Source organism: Salvelinus namaycush, chromosome 2 (assembly GCF_016432855.1).
Source record: "Salvelinus namaycush isolate Seneca chromosome 2, SaNama_1.0, whole genome shotgun sequence".
Lineage (NCBI taxonomy): Eukaryota > Metazoa > Chordata > Actinopteri > Salmoniformes > Salmonidae > Salvelinus > Salvelinus namaycush.
The window spans coordinates 49,699,142-49,719,897 of NC_052308.1; the positions used below are offsets into that span (position 1 = coordinate 49,699,142).

General features: G+C 41.9%; 1 protein-coding gene and 1 pseudogene across 1 annotated transcript; one reads left to right on the plus strand and one right to left on the minus strand.

The window, feature by feature from the left end:
• Positions 1-856: 856 nt before the first annotated feature.
• On the minus strand, positions 857-12,554 carry slc2a10 (solute carrier family 2 member 10). The gene is made up of 6 exons (XM_038965856.1): positions 12,545-12,554; positions 9,725-11,002; positions 8,919-9,041; positions 1,673-1,808; positions 1,463-1,562; positions 857-1,149 (listed from the first exon to the last, which is right to left on the minus strand). Exons 1-5 carry the CDS (start codon positions 12,552-12,554, stop codon positions 1,463-1,465), a joined length of 1,647 nt encoding a protein of 548 aa, XP_038821784.1. The 3' UTR covers positions 857-1,149.
• Positions 12,555-13,872: 1,318 nt separating this feature from the next.
• LOC120022067 lies at positions 13,873-15,398 on the plus strand (annotated as a pseudogene).
• The last annotated feature ends 5,358 nt before the right edge of the window (positions 15,399-20,756 follow it).

A 20,756-nucleotide genomic window follows, 5' to 3' on the forward strand; every position in this document is an offset into this window, starting at 1 on the left:
ATAAAGCCCTGAACTCAATCCTATAGAAGATTTGTGGGCAGAACTGAAAAAGCGTGTGTGAGCAAGGAAGCCTACAAACCTGACTCAGTTACACCAGCTCTGTCAGAAGGAATGGGTCAAAATTCACCCAACTTATTGTGGGAAGCTTGTGGAAGGATACCTGAAACATTTGACCCAAGTTAAACAATGTAAAGGCAATGCTACCAAATACTAATTGAGTGTATGTAAACTTTTGACCCACTGGGAATGTGATGAAAGAAATAAAAGCTGAAATAAATCATTCTCTCTACTATTATTCTGACATTTCACATTTTTTAAATAAAGTGGTGATCCTAACTGACCTAAGACAGGGAATTTTTACTTGGAATAAATGTCAGGAATTGTGAAAAACTTGAGTTTAAATGTATTTGGCTAAGGTGTATGTAAACTTCTGACTTAAACTGTAAATAAGGTGTTTTTGATTTTTAATAAATATGCAACAATTTTGTAAAACCTGTTTTCACTTTGTCATTATGGGGTATTGTGTTTAGATTGAGGAACATGTTTTATTTAATACATTGTAGAATAAGGCTGTAACGTAACAAAATGTGGAAAAAGTCAAGGGATCTGAATACTTTCCCGAATGCACTGTATATACGTTTTGCTATGTTTGAAATTGTGACAGTGATGATACATTTTTATTGTAATGCTAGGTTTAATTACTACTGTTTTAGAGCTTCATAATCTGGCAGAGTGCCATTTGATGAATTCTAGTGAACGTGAAAGACTAACGACTTTGAATGACCAATTCGATTAGATCACTAATTGCGCCGTAAAGGCCCAGTTAAGGAGCCCCATGCGGCTATGGAACCGAGGTTATAGATTTATTTGATTTCAAACACAATACAACCACACGTGGATAATGCATTTAACATCTTTGAGGATGACACAAATGTTTGAAAACGTTATGGTTCTCTAAATGGTTAAACCTTTCACACACATAATCATAGTAGGCTAGACATACTTGGGTTATACATATTACATCGAACAAAATGAAGGATAGGACAACATTGTCATTGGTTAGAGCAAGACTCCCTCAGTGGATCAGCGATCTCAGACTCCTAAACTGATGATGGTGATGCCAGATGATGACCCCCGTATAGGTTGACTCTTGATGGAAATGGGAAACTGCTGTTATTTTTCTTGCAGACTATTGAAAGGTAGTAGAATGGCAGAGTGACTTGCAAAAAAACATTGTGCCTCATTTTCATTTGCGAAAACAAGTGACAGAAAAATAAGTTTGAAATATCAGTGCAATACAAACATTGTTCAGTCATGCCGTAAGCTCTACTATGGTAACTGGACGGATCACTATGCTCAACTTTGCAATACCGACATTAGCATCAGTCCGTTGTTTCAGTCAGTTTGCAAGGGTGTAAAAAATTATATATATACTTAGATTGTAACACTTGGATAGACTTACTCAACATTGGGTTGCTGAGCTAACAATGTGCACTCTTTGATACCCGGGGGAGGCAATTCTCCTGCTAAGGATGTTACAGCATTCTTCACTGTTGTGTACCCTACAAAAGAAGAAACAGATAAGTTCCTAGATCTAACTGCATTTCAGATCACGTTGAAAATAACTTTTCTATTTTTACTGCAAAATGATAGACTGAAGTTTGAGTTATACCTTTTCAAACAGAGCTCCCTGTCTATTTGCTCCAGTGATTTCCCTTTGGTTTCTGGTAACATGAAGTAAAAGAACACCACCGCTCCCACTCCAATCAGCCCATAAGAAAGGAATGTCCCAGACAAACCAATCACATCTGGTGACGAAACATAATCAACTTAATTGCCAGGTAGATACTTTTTAACTAAAGATACTGCACTGCATTCTAGGTTGAGCGCCATAAAAGGAATATAGTTCAATCTTTGAAGATTGAACTAGCATCCTAGTGTTTTAGCATGTTCCTATCTGATACATCTTCCATTGCTCGTAATACCAACACATACAGTACCTGTCAAAAGTTTGGACACACCTATTCATTCAAGGGTTTTTCTTTATTTTTACTATTTTCTACATTGTAGAATAATAGTGACGACATCAAAACGATGAAATAACATATGGAATCATGTAGTAACCAAAACAGTTGAACAAATCAAAATATATTTTAGATTTTAGATTCTTCAAAGTAGCCACCCTTTGCCTTGATGACAGCTTTGCACACGCTTGGCATTCTCTCAACCAGCTTCACCTGGAATGCTTTTCCAACGGTCTTGAATGACTTCCCACATATGCTGAGCACTTGTTGGCTGATTTTCCTTCACTCTGCGGTCCAACTCATCCCAAACCATCTCAATTGGGTTGAGGTCGAGTGATTGTGAAGGCCAGGTCATCTGATGCAGCACTCCAACACTCTCCTTCTTGGTGAAATAGACCTTACACAGCCTGGAGGTGTGTTGGGTCATTGTCCTCAAGTCAAATCAAATTGGTTAGTAGATGTTATTGCGAGTGTAGCGAAATGCTTCTAGATCCGACAGTGCAGCAGTATCTAACAGGTAATATCTAACAATTCCACAACAAAACCTAATATCTAACAAATTCCACAACAAAACCTAATACACACAATCTAGTAAAGGAATGGGATGAGAATATATAAGTATAAAATATATGGATGAGAAGTGACAGAGCGGCGGCTAAGATGCAATAGATAGTAAAGAATAGATAGTGAAGGATATAGTATACCGCATATACATATGAGATGAGTAATGTGAGATATGTAAACATTCTTAAAGTGGCATTACTAAAGTGACTAGTGTGCCATTTATAAAAGTGGCCAATGATATGAAGTATGTAGGTAGGCAGCCACCTCTCTGTGCTAGCTGTTTAACAATCTGACTGAATCTCTCAGTCCCAGGTTTGATGCACCTGTACTGACCTCGTCTTCTGGATGGAAGCGGGGTGAACAGGTAGTGGCTCGGGTGGTTATTGTCCTTGATTATCTTTTTTGCCTTCCTGTGACATCGGGCGTTGTGTCCTGGAGGGGTGTCCTGGAGGGCAGGTAGTTTGCCCCCGGTGATGCGTTGTGCAGACCGCACCACCCTCTGGAGAGCCCTGCGGTTGTGGGCGGTGCAGTTGCCATTTTAATTTTTTTTATTTCACCTTTATTTAACCGGGTAGGCCAGTTGAGAACAAGTTCTCATTTACAACTGCGACCTGGCCAAGATAAAGACAAGCCGTACCGGGCGGTGATACAGCCCGACAGGATGCTCTCAATTGTGCACCTGTAAAAGTTAGTGAGGGTTTGCGCATTGTGGAAGTTAGAGTAGCAGTGGTCGAGTGTGTTACTCGCTCGTGTACTGCAATAGATATGCTGATAGAATTTATGTAACTTTGTTCTCAGATTAGCTTTGTTAAAATCCCCAGCTACAATAAATGCAGCCTCAGGATATATGGTTTCCAGTTTGCATAAAGTCCAGTGAAGTTCCTTGATGGCAGTCTTGATATCCGCTTGCGGGGAGATATACACGGCTGTGACGATAACCGAGGAGAGTTCTCTTGGGAGATAATATGGTCGGCATTTGATTGTGAGGAATTTTAGGTCAGGTAAACAAAAGGACTTGAGGTATTTTATGTTGTTACAATTACACCATGAGTCGTTAATCATGAAACATACAACCCCGCTCTTCTTCTTACCAGAGAGATGTTTGTTCCTGTCAGCGCGATGCACTGAAAATCCCGTTGGCTGTACAGACTCCGACAGCATGTCCCCAGCTAATCATGTGTCCATGTAACAGAGTATGTTACAATCCCGGATATCTCTTTCGAAAGCAACTCTTGCCCTAATTTTGTTGACTTTGTTAACTAGGGAATGGACATTAACAAGTAATATACTCAGAAGCGGTGGGTGGTGTGCGCGCATCCGAAGCCTCACTAGAAGACCGCTCCGGCACCCTCTCCTCCGACTGCTTTGTTTTGGGTCGGCCTCGGGAATCAGTTCAAATGCCCTGGGAAGTGCAGACTAAGGATCCGCTTTGAGACAGTTGTATTCCTGGTCATAGTGCTGGTTGTGCTGGTAAGTTGACGTCTCTCTGATATCAAATAGTTCTTCCCGGCTATAAGTAATAACACTTGAGGTTTTCTGGGCTAACAATGTAAGAAATAATACATAAAAAAAAAAAATACTGCACAGTTTCCTAAGGACTTGAAGCGAAGCTGCCATCTCTATCGGTGCCATAGTCTTTCCTGTTGGAAAACAAATGATAGTCCCACTAATTGCAAACCAGATGGGATGGCGTATCGCTGCAGAATGCTGTGATAGCCATGCTGGTTAAGTGTGCCTTGAATTCTAAATAAATCACTGACAGTGTCACCAGCAAAGCACCCCCACACCATCAAATCAAATCAAAGTGTATTTGTCACGTGTGCCGAATACAACAGGTGTAGTAGACCTTACAGTGAAATGCTTACTTACTAACCAATAGTGCGGAGAAAAAAAAGTATGTGTGTGTGTAGGTAAGTAAAGAAATAAAACAACAATAAAAAGACATTTGAAAATAAGAGTAGCAAGGCTATATACAGACACCGGTTAGTGAGGCTTATTGAGGTAGTATGTACATGTGGGTATGGTTAAAGTGACTATGCATATATGATGAACAGAGTAGCAGTAGCGTAAAAAGAGGGGTTGGAGGGTGGTGGGACACATTGCAGATAGCCCGGTTAGCCAATGTGCGGGAGCACTGGTTGGTCGGGCCAATTGAGGTAGTATGTATATGAATGTATAGTTAAAGTGACTATGCATATAAGATAAACAGAGAGTAGCAGCAGTGTAAAAGAGGGGTTGGGGGGGAACACAATGCAAATAGTCCGGGTAACCATGTGGTTACCTGTTCAGGAGTCTTATGGCTTGGGGGTAAAAACTGTTGAGAAGCCTTTTTGTCCTAGACTTGGCACTACGGTATCGCTTGCCATGCGGTAGTACGAGCTAAATGGGTGGGAAAGGGCAGTGTGGAGTGCAATAGAGATTGCATCATCTGTGGATCTGTTTGGGCGGTATGCAAATTGGAGTGGGTCTAGGGTTTCTGGGATAATGGTGTTGATGTGAGCCATTACCAGCCTTTCAAAGCACTTCAAAACTACGGACGTGAGTGCCACAGGTCTGTAGTCATTTAGGCAGGTGGCCTTTGTGTTCTTGGGCACAGGGACCATGGTGGTCTGCTTGAAGCATGTTGCTATTACAGACTCAATCAGGGACATGTTGAAAATGTCAGTGAAGACACCTGCCAGTTGGTCAGCACATGCCCGGAGCACACGACCTGGTAATCCATCTGGCCCCGCAGCCTTGTGAATGTTGACCTGTTTAAAGGTCTTACTCACGTCGGCTACGGAGAGCGTGATCACACAGTCGGCCGGAACAGCTGATGCTCTCATGCATGCCTCAGTGTTGCTTGCCTCGAAGCGAGCATAGAAGTGATTTAGCTCGTCTGGTAGGCTCGTGTCACTGGGCAGCTCGCGGCTGTGCTTCTCTTTGTAGTCTGTAATAGTTTGCAAGCCCTGCCATATCCGACGAGCGTCGCAGCCAGTGTAGTATGATTCAATCTTAGCCCTGTATTGACGCTTTGCCTGTTTGATGGTTCGTCGCAGGGTATAGCGGGATTTCTTGTAAACTTCCGGGTTAGAGTCCCGCACCTTGAAAGCGGCAGCTCTACCCTTTAGCTCAGTGCGAATGTTGCCTGTAATCCATGGCTTCTGGTTGGGGTATGTACGTACAGTCACTGTGGGGACGACGTCCTCAATGCACTTATTGATAAAGCCAGTGACTGATGTGGTGTATTCCTCAATGTCATCAGAAGAATCCCGAAACATGTTCCAGTCTGTGATAGCAAAACAGTCCTGTAGTTTAGCATCTGCTTCATCTGACCATTTTTTTATAGACCGAGTCACTGGTGCTTCCTGCTTTAATTTTTTACTTTTAAGCAGGAATTAAGGGGGATAGAGTTGTGGTCAGATTTACCAAATGGAGGGCGAGGGAGAGCTCTGTACGCATCTCTGTGTGTGGAGTACAGGTGATCTAGAATTTTCTTCCCTCTGGTTGCACATTTAACATGTTGATAGAGATTTGGTAGAACTGATTTAAGTTTCCCTGCATTAAAGTCTCCGGCCACTAGGAGCGCCGCCTCTGGGTGAGTGGTTTCCTGTTTGCTTATTTCCTTATACAGCTGGCTGAGTGCGGTCTTAGTGCCAGCATCTGTCTGTGGTGGTAAATAAACAGCCGCGAAAAGTATAGCTGAGAACTCTCTAGGCAAGTAGTGTGGCCTGCAATTTATCATAATATACTCTACTTCAGGCGAGCAAAATCTAGAGACTTCCTTAGATTTCGTGCACCAGCTGTTGTTTACAAATATGCACAGACCGCCCCCCCTGGTCTTACCGGAGTGTGCTGTTCTATCCTGCCGGTGCAGCGTGTATCCCGCTAGCTGAATATCCATGTCGTCATTCAGCCACGATTCCGTGAAACATAGGATATTACAGTTTTTGATGTCCCGTTGGTAGGATATTCGTGATCGTACCTCGTCTAGTTTATTGTCCAATGATTGCACGTTGGCGAGTAATATTGACGGTAACGGCAGCTTTCCTAGTTGCCTTCTGCGGGTCCGGACGAGGCACCCGGCTCTTCTTCCTCTATGTCGCTTCCTTTTGCGAATAATTGGGATGTCTGCCCTGTGGGGTGTTTGGAGAATATCGTGTGAGTCCTGATTGCTGCTGTTGTTGTTGTTGTTGAAAAAAATCTTAGTCTAATCCGAGGTGAGTGATCACTGTCCTGATATCTAGAAGATATTTTCTGCCGTAAGATACGGTTGCAGAAACATTATGTACAACATAATTGACAAATATCGCGAAAAAAAACACATAATAGCACAATTGGTTAGGAGACCGTAAAACGGTGGCCATCTCCTCCGGCGCCATCTTCGCTCCTACATGCGTCACGGTGGGAACCACACATGCGGAGATCATCTGTTCACCTACTCTGTGTTTTACAAAGACACGGCGGTTGGAACCAAAAATCTCTAATTTGGACTCATCAGACCAAAGGACAGATTTCCACCGGTCTAATGTCCATTGCTCGTGTTTCTTGGCCCAAGCAAGTCTCTTCTTCTTATTGGTGTCCTTTAGTAGTGGTTTCTTTGCAACAATTCGACCATGAAGCCCTGATTCACGAATTCTCCTCTGAACAGTTGATGTTGAGATGTGTTTGTTACTTGAACTCTGTGAAGCATTTATTTGGGCTGCAATTTCTGAGGCTGGTAACTCTAATGAACTTATCCTCTGCAGCAAAAGTAACTCTGTGGCAGTCCTCATGAGAGCCATTTTCATCATAGCGCTTGATGGTTTTTGCGAGTGCACTTGAAGAAACTTTAAAAGTTCTTGAAATTTTCCGAATTTACTTTCCTTCATGTCTTGATGATGAAATGTCGTTTCTCTTTGCTTATTTGATCTGTTCTTGCCATAATATGCACTTGGTCTATTACCAAATAGGGCTATCTTCTCTATACCACCCCTACCTTGTCACAACACAACTGATTGGCTCAAACGCATTAAGGAAAGATATTCCACAAATGAACTTTTAACAAGGCACACCTATTAATTGAAATGCATTCCAGGTGACTACCTCATGAAGATGGTTGAGAGAATGCTAATAGTGTGTAAAGCTGTCATCAAGGAAAAGGGTGGCTATTTGAAGAATCTCAAATATAAAATATATTTTGATTTGTTTAACCCTTGAATGAGTAGGTGTGTCCAAACTTTTGACTGGCACTATATACAGTACATTCGGAAAGTATTCAGACCCCTTGACTTTTTCCACATTTGTTACGGTTCAGCCTTATTCTAAAATTGATTAAATTGTGTTTTATTTCTCATCAATCTACACACAATACCCCATAATGAAAAAGCAAAAATAGGTTTTTAGAAAATACATAACTATTCAGACCCTTTACTCAGTACTTTGTTGAAGCCCCTTTGGCAGCGATTACAGCCTCGAGTCTTCTTGGGTATGACGCTACAAGCTTGGCACACCTGTATTTGTAGAGTTTCTCCCATTCTTCTCTCCAGATCCTCTCAAGCGCTGTCAGATTGGATGGGGAGCGTCGCTGCACAGCTATTTTCAGGTCTCTCCAGAGATGTTCGATTGGGTTCACATCAAGGCTCCGGCTGGGCCACTTAAGGACATTCAGAGAAGCCACTCCTGCGTTGTCTCAGCTGTGTGCTTAGGGTCGTTGTCCTGTTGGAAGGTGAACCTTCGCCACAGTGTGAGGCCTTGAGCACTCTGGAGCAGGTTTTCATCAAGGATCTCGCTGTACTTTGCTCCGTTCATCTTTCCCTCAATCCTGACTGTTCTCCCAGTCCCTGCAGCTGAAAAACACGATGCTTCACCGTAGGGATGGTGCCAGAGTTCAATCTTGGTTTCATCAGACCAGAGAATCTCATGGCTTGGTTTTTGCTCTGACATGCACTGTCAACTGTGGGACCTTATATAGACAGGCGTGTGCCTTTCCAAATCATGTCCAATCAATTGAATTTACCACAGGTTGACACCAATCAAGTTGTAGGAACATCTCAAGGATGATCAATGGAAACAGGATGCACCTGAGCTCAATTTCGAGTCTCTTAGCAAAGGGTCTGAATACTTATATAAATAAGGTATTTTAAAATGTTATTTTTAATAAATGTGCAACAATTCTAAAAACATGTTTTTCGCTTTGTCATTATGGGGTATTGTGTGTAGACTGATGAGGGGAAAAAATATTTAATCAATTTTATAATATGGCTGTAACGTAACAAAATGTGGAAAAAGTCAAGGGGTCTGAATACTTTCCGAATGCATTGTAGCAAACCAGACTTGATTGAATGTGAATTCATAGAGGTAGACACTTACTGATGACATTCAAGAAGGAGAATGTGACAATTAAGTTGGCAGCCCAGTTGAAGCAGTTAGTGAAGGCAAACGCTCTCCCTCTGACCGCAGCAGGAAATATTTCACTCAAAATGAGCCAGGTCACTATGCAACGGAAAATTCACAAACGTTAACCTCTAGTCATTCACAAGACAACACCATATGATTGTCAAAAGCAAGTTCTAGCTAAGCTTAACAATAATCTTGTGATTATAATAACATTTAGATACTTTTTTAATTTAATTTTTCTATTTTTGAATTTTTACCCCCTTTTCTCCCCAATTTCGTAGTATCCAATTGTTAGTAGTCACTATCTTGTCTCATCGCTACAACTCCCGTACGGGCTCGGAAGAGACGAAGGTCGAAAGCCATGCGTCCTCCGAAACACAACCCAACCAAGCCGCACTGCTTCTTAACACAGCGCGCATCCAACCCGGAAGCCAGCCGCACCAATGTGTCGGAGGAAACACTGTTCACCTGGCGACCTGGTTAGCATGCACTGCGCCCGGCCCGCCACAGGAGTTGCTAGTGCGCGATGAGACAAGGATATCCCTACCGGCCAAACCCTCTCTAACCCGGACGACGCTAGGCCAATTGTGCGTCGCCCCATGGACCTTCCGGTCGTGGCCGGCTGCGACAGAGCCTGGGCTTGAACCCAGAGTCTCTGGTGGCACAGCTAGCACTACGATGCAGTGCTCTAGACCACTGTGCCACCCGGGAGGCCCCACATTTAGATAATTTGCCAGAGAATACGATAATTATGAATAATCCTAGGAGAAAGTACTTACTTGGTCCAAATCCAATTGAGTATGCACTGACGACTGCCATCATGCAGAGTAAAATGATCCAGTTAACCACTCCATTGTGGACAGCTGGAGAAGCCACTGGCATCAAAGTACCTAAGGATCTCTCAGCATCATAAGCGATATGCCTTACTTCGGTCCTATCGAGAAGTCCAAGGCGTTGACTGACAGAAATGTCAAAGCTTGATTGATTTTCCACCGTTAGCTGTAATAGGGGTGTGCTGTTATTGACATAATCCCCAGCATTACAGGGTGTCTTGGTGTTGACCACTGAACGCCCGCTCAAAAGTCCTATGGTGATCAAACACACAGACATTACTGTACATCCACCAATGAGCAGAGGCCTCCTGCCAACCCTATCGGCAAACACCATGGAGACCAAGGTGGCGATCACCTTGACTACCCCCAAGCCCAAGGACGCCAGCACTGCCGAGGCATTGCTCTTGAAGCCCACTGAATGAAAGATGGTTGAGGAGTAGAAGAGCACATTGGGCTGACCTGTGAACTGTTGAAAGATCACCAAGCCTAGCGCAATGGTAGTCCTAGTCCTCATGTTGTCCTTCTGTTGAAAGAGGTGCAGAAAGCTGTACTGTGGGTTATCGAGTATGTTGGAAACATGTGCCGAATTCTCGACTTTGTGATTCTCAATGGAGTGAATAAGACCTCTTTGGCTTTGAGCACCTGCCCTTTGGCCTACTGCAGGTGTTCCGGCATTGGACGGGAGAAACCAAATGGAGACAAACTGAGCCAAAGTAGGCACGATGGCTAACCCAAACATATACTTCCATCCCTGCCTGGCATCCGACAGGATATAGTTTACGGCGTAAGCTCCCAGGATGCCCACGGTGATACCAACTTCGTACAGAGTCACCAAAAAACCTCTGTGCTTGGGGGTGACCATCTCCGATACAAAGATACAGCAGGACATGGAGGAGATGCACATGGCGAAGCCCACTGTGATTCTGCCCACCACCAGTGCCAAGTAAGAGTTGCTGACCAGAATCAAACTCCCGGCCAGGATGAGGACGTTGCTGTGGAGGATAGAGTTCCTCCGGCCGTAGCGGTCGATCAGCCACCCACCGACCAGGGAGGCCAGCAAGGCCCCGATCAGAAGGGCACTGACCACAGCCTCCTGCTGGACACAAGTGAGCCGGAACTCGGCCTGGAGCTGGAGGAGAGCCCCGGAGATAATCCCCAGCTCGTAGCCAAAGACCAGGCCACCAAGCGTGGATACCACACTGGAGAGGGCCAGGGTTGAGCAACCTAGGGAAGAAGAAAAAGGTTTGGAGTATATAATTATACAATTCATTATGTGAGTATAGGATTCATTTCGTTAACATTTGAATGATCCTTGGATGATGTGATACAATTGATAATGGTTTCCACAGAAGGTAAAACATATTAAGGTGCAACACTATGTAATCATTTGTGTATATTTTCATATTACTGAATGTGTGCCTATATAGAGGACATTTAGTAAAGCAGCTAAAAAATGTGCTTATCATACATATTCTGTGTCCCATAGAAGAAACATTAACTATTCAAATGTATGTTCATGTTTGGAGAAAGGACATTAATAATTGATTATATTCTTCATGTCCAGGTATACATGTTTTATATGCAATATCTATTTCTGATTAATCTTACAAAACTCCAGGATAATGGTTGTAAACTCTACAAAGCGGTGTCTTCAATGATGATAATGTAGTTTTTTTTACACTTCTGCATATGCATAAGTATTGCATTCATGTACTATTAGGCCTACTGTACATCTACATTATTTTAGTTGTTAGTGGTTGTATATTCAGGCAAAAAATGTTTTATGTATTTTCTATGCCACATGGTTTTTATTTCATGAAGGGGTTTTACCAATGAGATATATGAGAGAGATATATATATATATATGTATGTACATAATTGGGTTTTATGCACATCCAATGAAATAACAGGAGCTGGACAGTAGAACATAGTGGCAGTGTGCAAATATTTCACCTGGATTTTACAATTAGTGGTCCCATAAGTTATTTTGTGTCATTTCATAACAGCTTGCCTTGATGTTGTAAGATAATTAGGTTGAAATAATCAAAATAACTTACCCATAATATTGAGTTGCTATTCCTTCAACTAAAAACACATTTCAGTTAAAGCAAGGCTCAGTCCATGTTGACGTTTCTCGCCTCTAAAACAGAAGCAAAAATAATCCATGAAACATAAAAAATGATGTTTATAAATAGAGAAATAAAACGCTTATGACCTCGCGCGCCCAAAAGGAGACGTCCTGCGGCGCATGAACAAGACAGCGAGCGCAAGAGGCGGCACAGCTCTGTAGTCATGACAACTCCCCTGTTTATGCCACTGATTTCATTAGACAAGACCACTTGAGATTGCCTCAACAAAATGCACTCTGGCCGTTAATCAGATCATTGCTCCTTTTCTGTTTGGAAAAAGCCCCTTATGCACTGGTAGCAAATGTAATATTCCTTGCAAATAGGCTGCAGAGAGGAGATGACAATGCATTGATGAATTTAACATGTCCTTTCAAAATACTGCAGCAGAGTTGTTTCAATTAGAATAACGGTAATACATTAAGTATAAGGCCTTTAATCTATTATATCCCATCTATTCTATTTAATGTACAGTATAATAATATTATATTCCATTCCATTATATTCTGTCACCATCCAAACACCAGTTTTATTGCATGCTCAAAACAAACAGGCCTATATGGTTCATACTAATGGCTATATGGAAAATAAGAAATACATTGAAGGTACAAAAGACTTATGATATTCACCACTATTTTACCTGTTGCCATTGTTGATGTGCTTATCAGTAAAACACCAGTATGTTTTATCTTTATCATATCAGAAGTGTAAAATAAACTATTGCTTGATTGTACATTTTTGGACGGTAGGCATCCTTGCTATCATGGAATACCGTTATTGAATGTTCGCATATTAATTAATAGGCTAAAGCACAGATACAGACTAGACAGTAGACTACATACATTAACTACCCTTACCAAAATTGGTTGAAAGTTAAAATCAAAGAAGAAACGACGAGTTAAAACCAAGTTTACGATTTCCCATCATGCGGATAGACTCTCAAAGGCAAGTATCCCGTTAAACTTCAGAGAACGCGCTCGAGTGCACTCATTTACGTAAGGCAATGACTAAGATGCTTTGTTTTTTGTAGCCTTTTTGTAGTAAATTTGCTTACCATGTTACAATGTTTCTGGTGAAGATGCATTTGGTTAACTTCGGAGCAACACAATGTATGACTTTACATTTCAGGAAGTTGAAGCTACGTGGCAGAGAAAAGCGTCTCAAATTGCAAGTCTCAAATTGCAAGAGACTCCATTTCAAACTTTTGACACCAGGGGCCGACATCTCGACAACATTTAAAATATTCCAAGGAAATCGAACTCCTAATGAAACTTTTCCCATGCTTCACTTAGTGAAACTATCGTTGGAAAATTGTAGGCCCATAAATCGATTAAGCCCATATGAATGACAAGACGTATGGAAAAACGTAATATGTGATAGTTATTTTACAAAAAATGTATAAACCTCGCAGTAGGCTATCATTTGCCGTCGTGAATTATTCCTACAGATGTGATAGTGATAGCATCTGTGACCTGGCTGAATCTCCATTCTTTAAATTTCGACTGTTGAAATATCCCTGTCAGTTTTACACCGAAACTAAGGGTGGCAGAACTTTTAAATACTTGCGATTGTGCAAGAGTTTTGCAAGCAGAAAAAAACAGTGATTTGAAAACATGGCTGTTGAGGCGAACAGCGTGGCCCTCCTGCAGTTTCTCAAGAAAATAGAACTGATGAAACAGGGTGCAGAAGCTCGTGTATATCGGGGACGTTTTTGGGCAGGCCGACCATTGTAAAATAAAGGTTTCCTAAATTGTATAGGTACCCGGTGCTGGATGAAAAACTCACACATCGCAGAACCATGCAAGAGGTGCTCTCAATACTTCGCTGTTGAGTGACGGTGTCTTTGTGAGCTGGACAACTGTGAAATACTTCCAATTTACAGGATGTTGATGATTGCAAGGTCTATATGATAAGTATTCTATCTTATTTATATGAGGTCATACATATCAAATAATATATTTAAGCAAAATGGCCCAAGGTATTGTGGTATATGGCCAATATACCACGGCTAACGCTTCGAACACACCGACTGTGTAATTGCGTTTCGATACACCAGAAGTACATTCATTTCCAATGGAACGCTGCATTTGCCTTGCAGCATTGCGTTGCAGAGGCAGTTGCAGTGCGTTCTGTGTGGTGCATACGTTCGATAAATCGAACGTATGCATCAAATTGTATGAGTGGACTTGACAGAAAGTAGCAAAATATGAATGTAGATTTTTTGTTGTTGCACACATTCAGTAAAAATTTGGGATTACATAAAAACAGTTTGATTGCATAATTTCTTTACATTTTTTATTTATTTATTTGCCAAGTATATTATTTATTCGATGACATCCTCAAATTAATTGTGAGAGCCTATAATATAATTTCCCTCCAATGCAGTTTTGGAGCGAAATGCAATAATAAATAGTCAAGATAGGCAGAGTAGGCTCTTTCAACAATGAGACCAACGTTGAGGAAGGTGGTCTTGATCGCGCTGTTGGGCCGGGACCAGCCCCGCCGAAAGCTAGCTAACGCTAACTAGCCACATCTAGCACAAGCTCACTACTAAACTGACCTGGCAATCCTACTATCGTGGACACTTGTCTCCAAGCAGCATTTTTTGTGTTTATGTCCCTGTAGCTGTCAGCAGTTGTGTCAAAAAGACACGGTTTTGAGGATATTGCGAAAATGATTCTCTCCTCCATGTGTCCAACCGCATGCGACCATTTGCAAAAGGTACCTGCATCAGTATAGTTGCCTAGCTGCGCAAAATGTTATGCAGCAGTGATGCAATGACGCTGTCGGTGTGTTCGAAGCGTAAGGACTGTACCTGCATACAGCCCTTAACCGTGGGATATTGGCCATATACACCAAAGTCCGAGGTGCCTTATTGCATTATAAACTGGTTACCAACGTAAAAATAATAAATGTTTTGTCATACCCGTGGTATACGGTGTCTAATATTAGTGTTTAATATTCCTCTCTCTCGGTTCCTCTCTCTCACCCTCTTTCTCTCTCTCCAGGCATATCTGCACCAGTCATCTACTTTGTAGACTACACCTCCCACTGCATCTTTCTTGAAGACATTGTGGGCTACATCACCGTCAGAGACCACATTGCCTCCACACAGCTCTCCTCCACCCAGAAAATCCCAGAGGACCGCCTGGAACAGCTCGCTGAGAAGATGGGTCGGATTCTGGCCAAAATGCATGACGAGGACGTCGTCCATGGAGACTTGACCACGTCCAACATGCTGCTGAAGCTCAGAGTGGAGAGACAGAGCTGGTCTTCATAGACTTTGGCCTGAGCTACATATCGGCCTTGCCCGAGGACAAGGGAGTGGACATGTACGTGCTGGAGAAAGTTTTCCTGAGCACCCTCCCCAACAAGAGGTTCTGTTCGAGAAGCTGCTGAAGGCCTACGCAGCCTCGTCCAAGAAGCCCCACGCCGTTGTCAATAAGCTTGACAAAGTTCGGGTGAGTGGGAGAAAGAGGTCGATGGTCTGTTAAAGGGAACCTATGAGATTGTTTGTACCAGTGCATTTACAAACCTGGTGCGGCAGGGTAGCCTAGTGGTTAGAGCGTTGGAATAGTAACCGAGAGGTTGGAAGTTCAAATCCCCGAGCTGACAAGGTACAAATCTATCATTCTGCCCCTGAACAGGCAGTTAACCCACTGTTCCTAGGCCGTCATTGAAAATAAGATTTTTTCTTAACTGACTTGCCTAGTTAAAAAAAATAAAAAAAAGGACATGGCCCGTTTGGCACTGATTTGTTAAGTGTTCTATTTGATATTTAGATGGTAGCATATAGGCATAGACAGTGGAGAAGCTGTTGGCCCGACAATGTTATGTTACTACAAATATTTGTTTTTGAAATAAAAGACCCTTGGCTTTATTGGTTTGGGTTTTTTCCTGACATAATAATATACGCTATTTAGCAGACTCTTTCATCCAAAGTGACTCACAGTCATGCATTCTAAGGATGGGTGGTGGATCAAACCCACTATTCTGGTGTTGCAAGCACTATGCTCTACCTACTGAACTACAGAGGACCACTTCTTTCACTGGTTAATTCAATGTGATGAGAATCTAGAATGAGGTTCTTCATTCTGCCCCACACGGTGTGCAGGCAGGCAATGATTTCTCAATCCAATTTCTATTGTGCCTTTCTGATGGCCCACAATCATATTCCTTGTTATGTAAGGAAGGCCTTACTTGGGATCTTTTATGAGCTTTCCTGTTTCAATTGGAGCTGGGAAATCACATGACTGAGATAGGCGTGTAATTGTTTACTTTCAGAATTGCTCTCCAGTCCTGTCACGGTAAACATCCCAACCAAACGTGAATCCCAATGAATAGCTGCTGGGATATTAACAATGTCTATATGAGGAAAAACACTCAGTATTTTGATTGTCATTGCAATTTCACTAGGGTTTTCTTAGAAGTAGAGCAAACAAGCAAGCAAACAACAGTACTTGTCTTGGCTATGAACCAAGTTCAGTTTTCAGTTTTTATTAGTGTTGTATTACTAAAGCTCTCAGGATGGATGGGGAGCGTCGCTGCACAGCTATTTTCAGGTCTCTCCAGAGATGTTTGAATGCGTTCAAGTCTTGCTTGGGCCACTTAAGGACATTCAGAGACTTGTCCCGAAGCCACTCCTGCGAGGTCTTGGCTGTGTGCTTAGGGTCGTTGTCCTGTTGGAAGGTGAACCTTCGCCCCAGTCTGAGGTCCTGAGCGCTCTGGAGCAGGTTTTCAGCAAGGATCTCTCTGTACTTTGCTCCATTCATCTCTCCCTCAATCCTGACTAGTCTCCCAGTCCCTGCAGCTGAAAAACATCCCCACAGCATGATGATGCTGACACCAACATGCTTCACCGTAGGTATGGTGCCAGGTTTCCTCCAGATGTGACGCTTGGTATTCAGGCCAAAGAGTTCAATCTTGGTTTCATCAGACCAGAGAATCTTGTTTCTCATGGTCTGAGCGTCCTTTAGATGCCTTTTGGCAAACTCCAAGTGGGCTGCAATGTATGTGCCTTTTAACTGGGGGACCTTATATACACAGGTGTGTGCATTTCCACATCATATCCAATCAATGGAATTTACTACAGGTGGACTCCAATCAAGTTGTAGAAACATCTCAAGGATGATCAATGGAAACAGGATGCACCTGAGCATAATTTTGAGTCTCATAGCAAAGGGTCTGAATACTTATGTAAATAAGTTATTTTTGTTCTTTATTTGCAAAAATGTCTAAACTTGTTTTTCGCTTTGTCATTATGGGGTATAGTGTGTAGATTGAGATTATTAAATATTTAAGACATTTTAGAATAAGGCTGTAACGTAACAAAATGTGGAAAAAGTCAAAGGGTCTGAATACTTTAGACTTAGAATTAACACACTCTTTTCACTTTTCACTTTCCCGCGTTCTTAAAAATGTCCAGCATCCCTCAGATCCCAAAGGTGGAGAGGTTGCTGGTGCTATGCTGTTGGGTTGAGAAGTTCTACCTGGACAAAGTCCATCTCGAGTGGTCGAGAAACGATTGGGAGCAGGTGTATAGCTTGTGGAGTAAAATCGAGCTGACCATGGCTCAGGAGGACGAGAGGGCGGTCTACAAGTGTATCACTCCAGGTTCTCTGTGCCAGTATACAAAGATGGTGGCCATTTTAGCTCTTGGTCACAAACTCGTTCGGCCCAGGGCCCACATTCTGGCACACAGGCCGCCAGTTTGAGACCCTTGTTTTAGTTACCTGTTTACATTTATCTCAAACATGTATTCTGCCAATCAGAGCTTGGCTATAGGGTGGTAATTGTCATAAAGATTGAGTGTAGATGAAATACAAGTTAGTGGGGAAGTCTTCATCCTGGAAATTGAATTCTACATGTTTGGTTTTCATAATGTTGGTCAATGGAATGCATCAACAGAGACAGAATATAACTGATGGAGCTGATATTCAAGATATATATTCAAGTGTCTTCTTATAACTTTTTAGCGCAAACGTAATGTGCCCCATCATGTTATGTTCACTAGGGCTTATCATAGCAAAACAAAAAGTCCAGCTACTCCCTACCCGTTTCTGTAAATTCTCTTCCATTTTGTGCCTAATGAATAGGACCCATGTGTCTTCTTCAACAGGCACCCCTATGAATGTGATATTCATCAAGTGTGAGCCACTACGCCCTCTGCAGGATGAGGAGTGCACGCTCTACCTCTGTGTCCTGAACAAGTGTCGGTCAGCTGGTCTAAGGACGGACAGAGGGTCCCTGCTGGCCAGGTCTTCAACTCACCGCCCAGCCTGAATGTCAATGGCCTGTACTCTATGTGGAGCTTCCTCAAACTGAGTCCCACCACGGAGGACTACGTCTCAGAGTTCAGGTGCCGTGGAGAGAGTGTTCACACTGTCAGATATCATAGGCACATAATAATAATAATTTTGTGGGCGCTTATATTTGTCCTATTTCACGCATGTACAAGTGTGTATTATACCAATGTGTGAATAGGAAATGTTTTTTGTTTTTTCCCCCCCTGAGACAACCCTCGGAGAGTGCGGTCACAGCCCATAGGCCTAGTGTATACTCAGGTTGTATAAAGCATTTGACACAATGGTTGTGATACAATAGTTGTGTGATGTCTGCAAAAACACCAGTTGTATCACAACCATTGTGAAAATGTGTTGTACATCAGTTGTTCAACCGGAGTACTAAGGCATAGTCAAAGGATGTATAGAAGGATATTACAGCTCAAGTTTGTAGCATTATGTAGTTCATTTTGTACGTTCAGTAGTTTGATGTCTTTATACTTGTTTTTGTTTATTTCATTCGCTCTATTCATCCTCAAAAGATGGGAAATGTTGACGTGAGTCTGAGTCCTGATCTATGATCAGATGATCCAAAAGGCTAAACTGATCCTAGATCAGCACTTAATGAATACGGGCCCTGATCACTGAAAAGATGTCCTGCTTTGTTGATAGAGAATTACAGTCAGCGTTAGTTACTCGTAATTCTCTTGTTGCTAGACAGTCTATTATGGCACAAGGCGAGGCCCAGATGCAGATACAGGAGGCAGATGGTTGGAGTCTTACAATGTTTATTAATCCAAAAGTAGGCAAGAGAATGGTCGTGGACAGGCAAAAGGTCAAAACCAGATCATAATCCTGTGGCAGACAGGCTCGTGGTCAAGGCAGCCAGAATGGTCAGGCAAGCGGGTATAGGGTCCAGAAACAGGCAAGGGTCAAAACCGGGAGGACTAGAAAAAGGAGAATAGCAAAAAGCAGGAGAATGGAAAAACGCTGATTGACTCAGAAAAACATACAAGATGAACTGGCACAGAGACAGGAAACACAGGAATAAATACACTGGGGAAAATCAGCGACACCTGGAGGGGGTGGAGACAATCACAAGGACGGGTGAAACAGATCAGGGCGTGACACAGTCATAGTATGTAGTATATATTATATAGTATATGTAGTATATCTTTTTTATTTAACCTTGATTTAACTAGGGAAGTCAGTTAAGAACAAGTTCTTATTTGCAATGACGGCCTACTGGGGAACAGTGGGTTAACTGCCTTGCTCAGGGAAGAACGACAGATTTTTACCTTGTCAGCTCGGGGATTCGATCCAACAACCTTTCGGTTACTGGCCCAACGCTCTAATCACTAGGCTACATGCCGCCCCAAATATAACTCACAGTTGCACCAAACATTTGTAATAAACTTTATTTTTATTTATCGTACAAGACTTTATAAACAGTTGTGGTTCAATGGGAACTGAAGCAGGTTCCATAAGCAGACTCTCATCACAACTATAGCTTACAGAAGGTTTTGGTCTCAGAATGAAATTAAATACTTATGATACATTTTCATCAATATCACAATGGCAGTGTTAATCTATAAACCATCATGCTCCGATCAAGTGCATCAACATTTTTCAATTTCTTTGTATTTGCGGTCATAACTGAGCTTGAGGATATCATTCTAATTATGTCATATTTACTAAATATCCGGTAACATTTTGTGGTATGTGAATATAACATAATGTATGTCCATTTGGAACTGAACCTTAGGCCTAAATGCAAAGCATAAATTGCAAAAACATACCTAGATGGCTTGTAGAGGCCTATATTTAAAAACAAATTACGCTGGGTTTTTGTTGTAGATACTGTACATGCATTTCAAAATATACTTAAGTTACTTCAGTAGGCATTATTGATTCAGTCAATTACATTCATACATTCAATCTCCAAGACACGAACATTATAAGATAACACAAATATTTGGCAGAAGCATGAATCATTTAAGTAGATTGTGGATCGCTTTCCAAAAACGTATTTTTCAAACACTGATTGCCAAGCTCTCTTATTTTGTGATGATTTCAATTCAACAATTCAAAATACACAAACATTTACAGATATGTAAGGCATTGGAAGGCATAGCAGCTTACTACAATATCAAATAATGTAAGGATAAACCAATTCAATTACTACTGAACAGTGTTGGCTACAATTAAATAAGCATCTGTAAGACTGTAAAGTTTGAGGGTATAGGTGCAAACAAAACCGTTACCGAAAATCATGTCACCAAATGTCATACTAAGCAGCTTCTTCAAACACAAAAGATAAATATAACAGAAAAGGGAATCAATGCTTTTGAAAATAAAAATTCAACTCAGATATCAAGCAATAATTGTAAGTGCTAAATATTTGTGGGCCAAATATATCATTGGTTGAACAATATTTTTTTCATTCTCCTTACATCACTTGGAGTGGAGAGGGTCAGGACTGGTCAGATTCGTAGTTTGAGTCTATTGTTAACCCAACATTTCCCATAATGCAGGAATATAACATCCATAGACATAGTGGCAAGAAAAAGT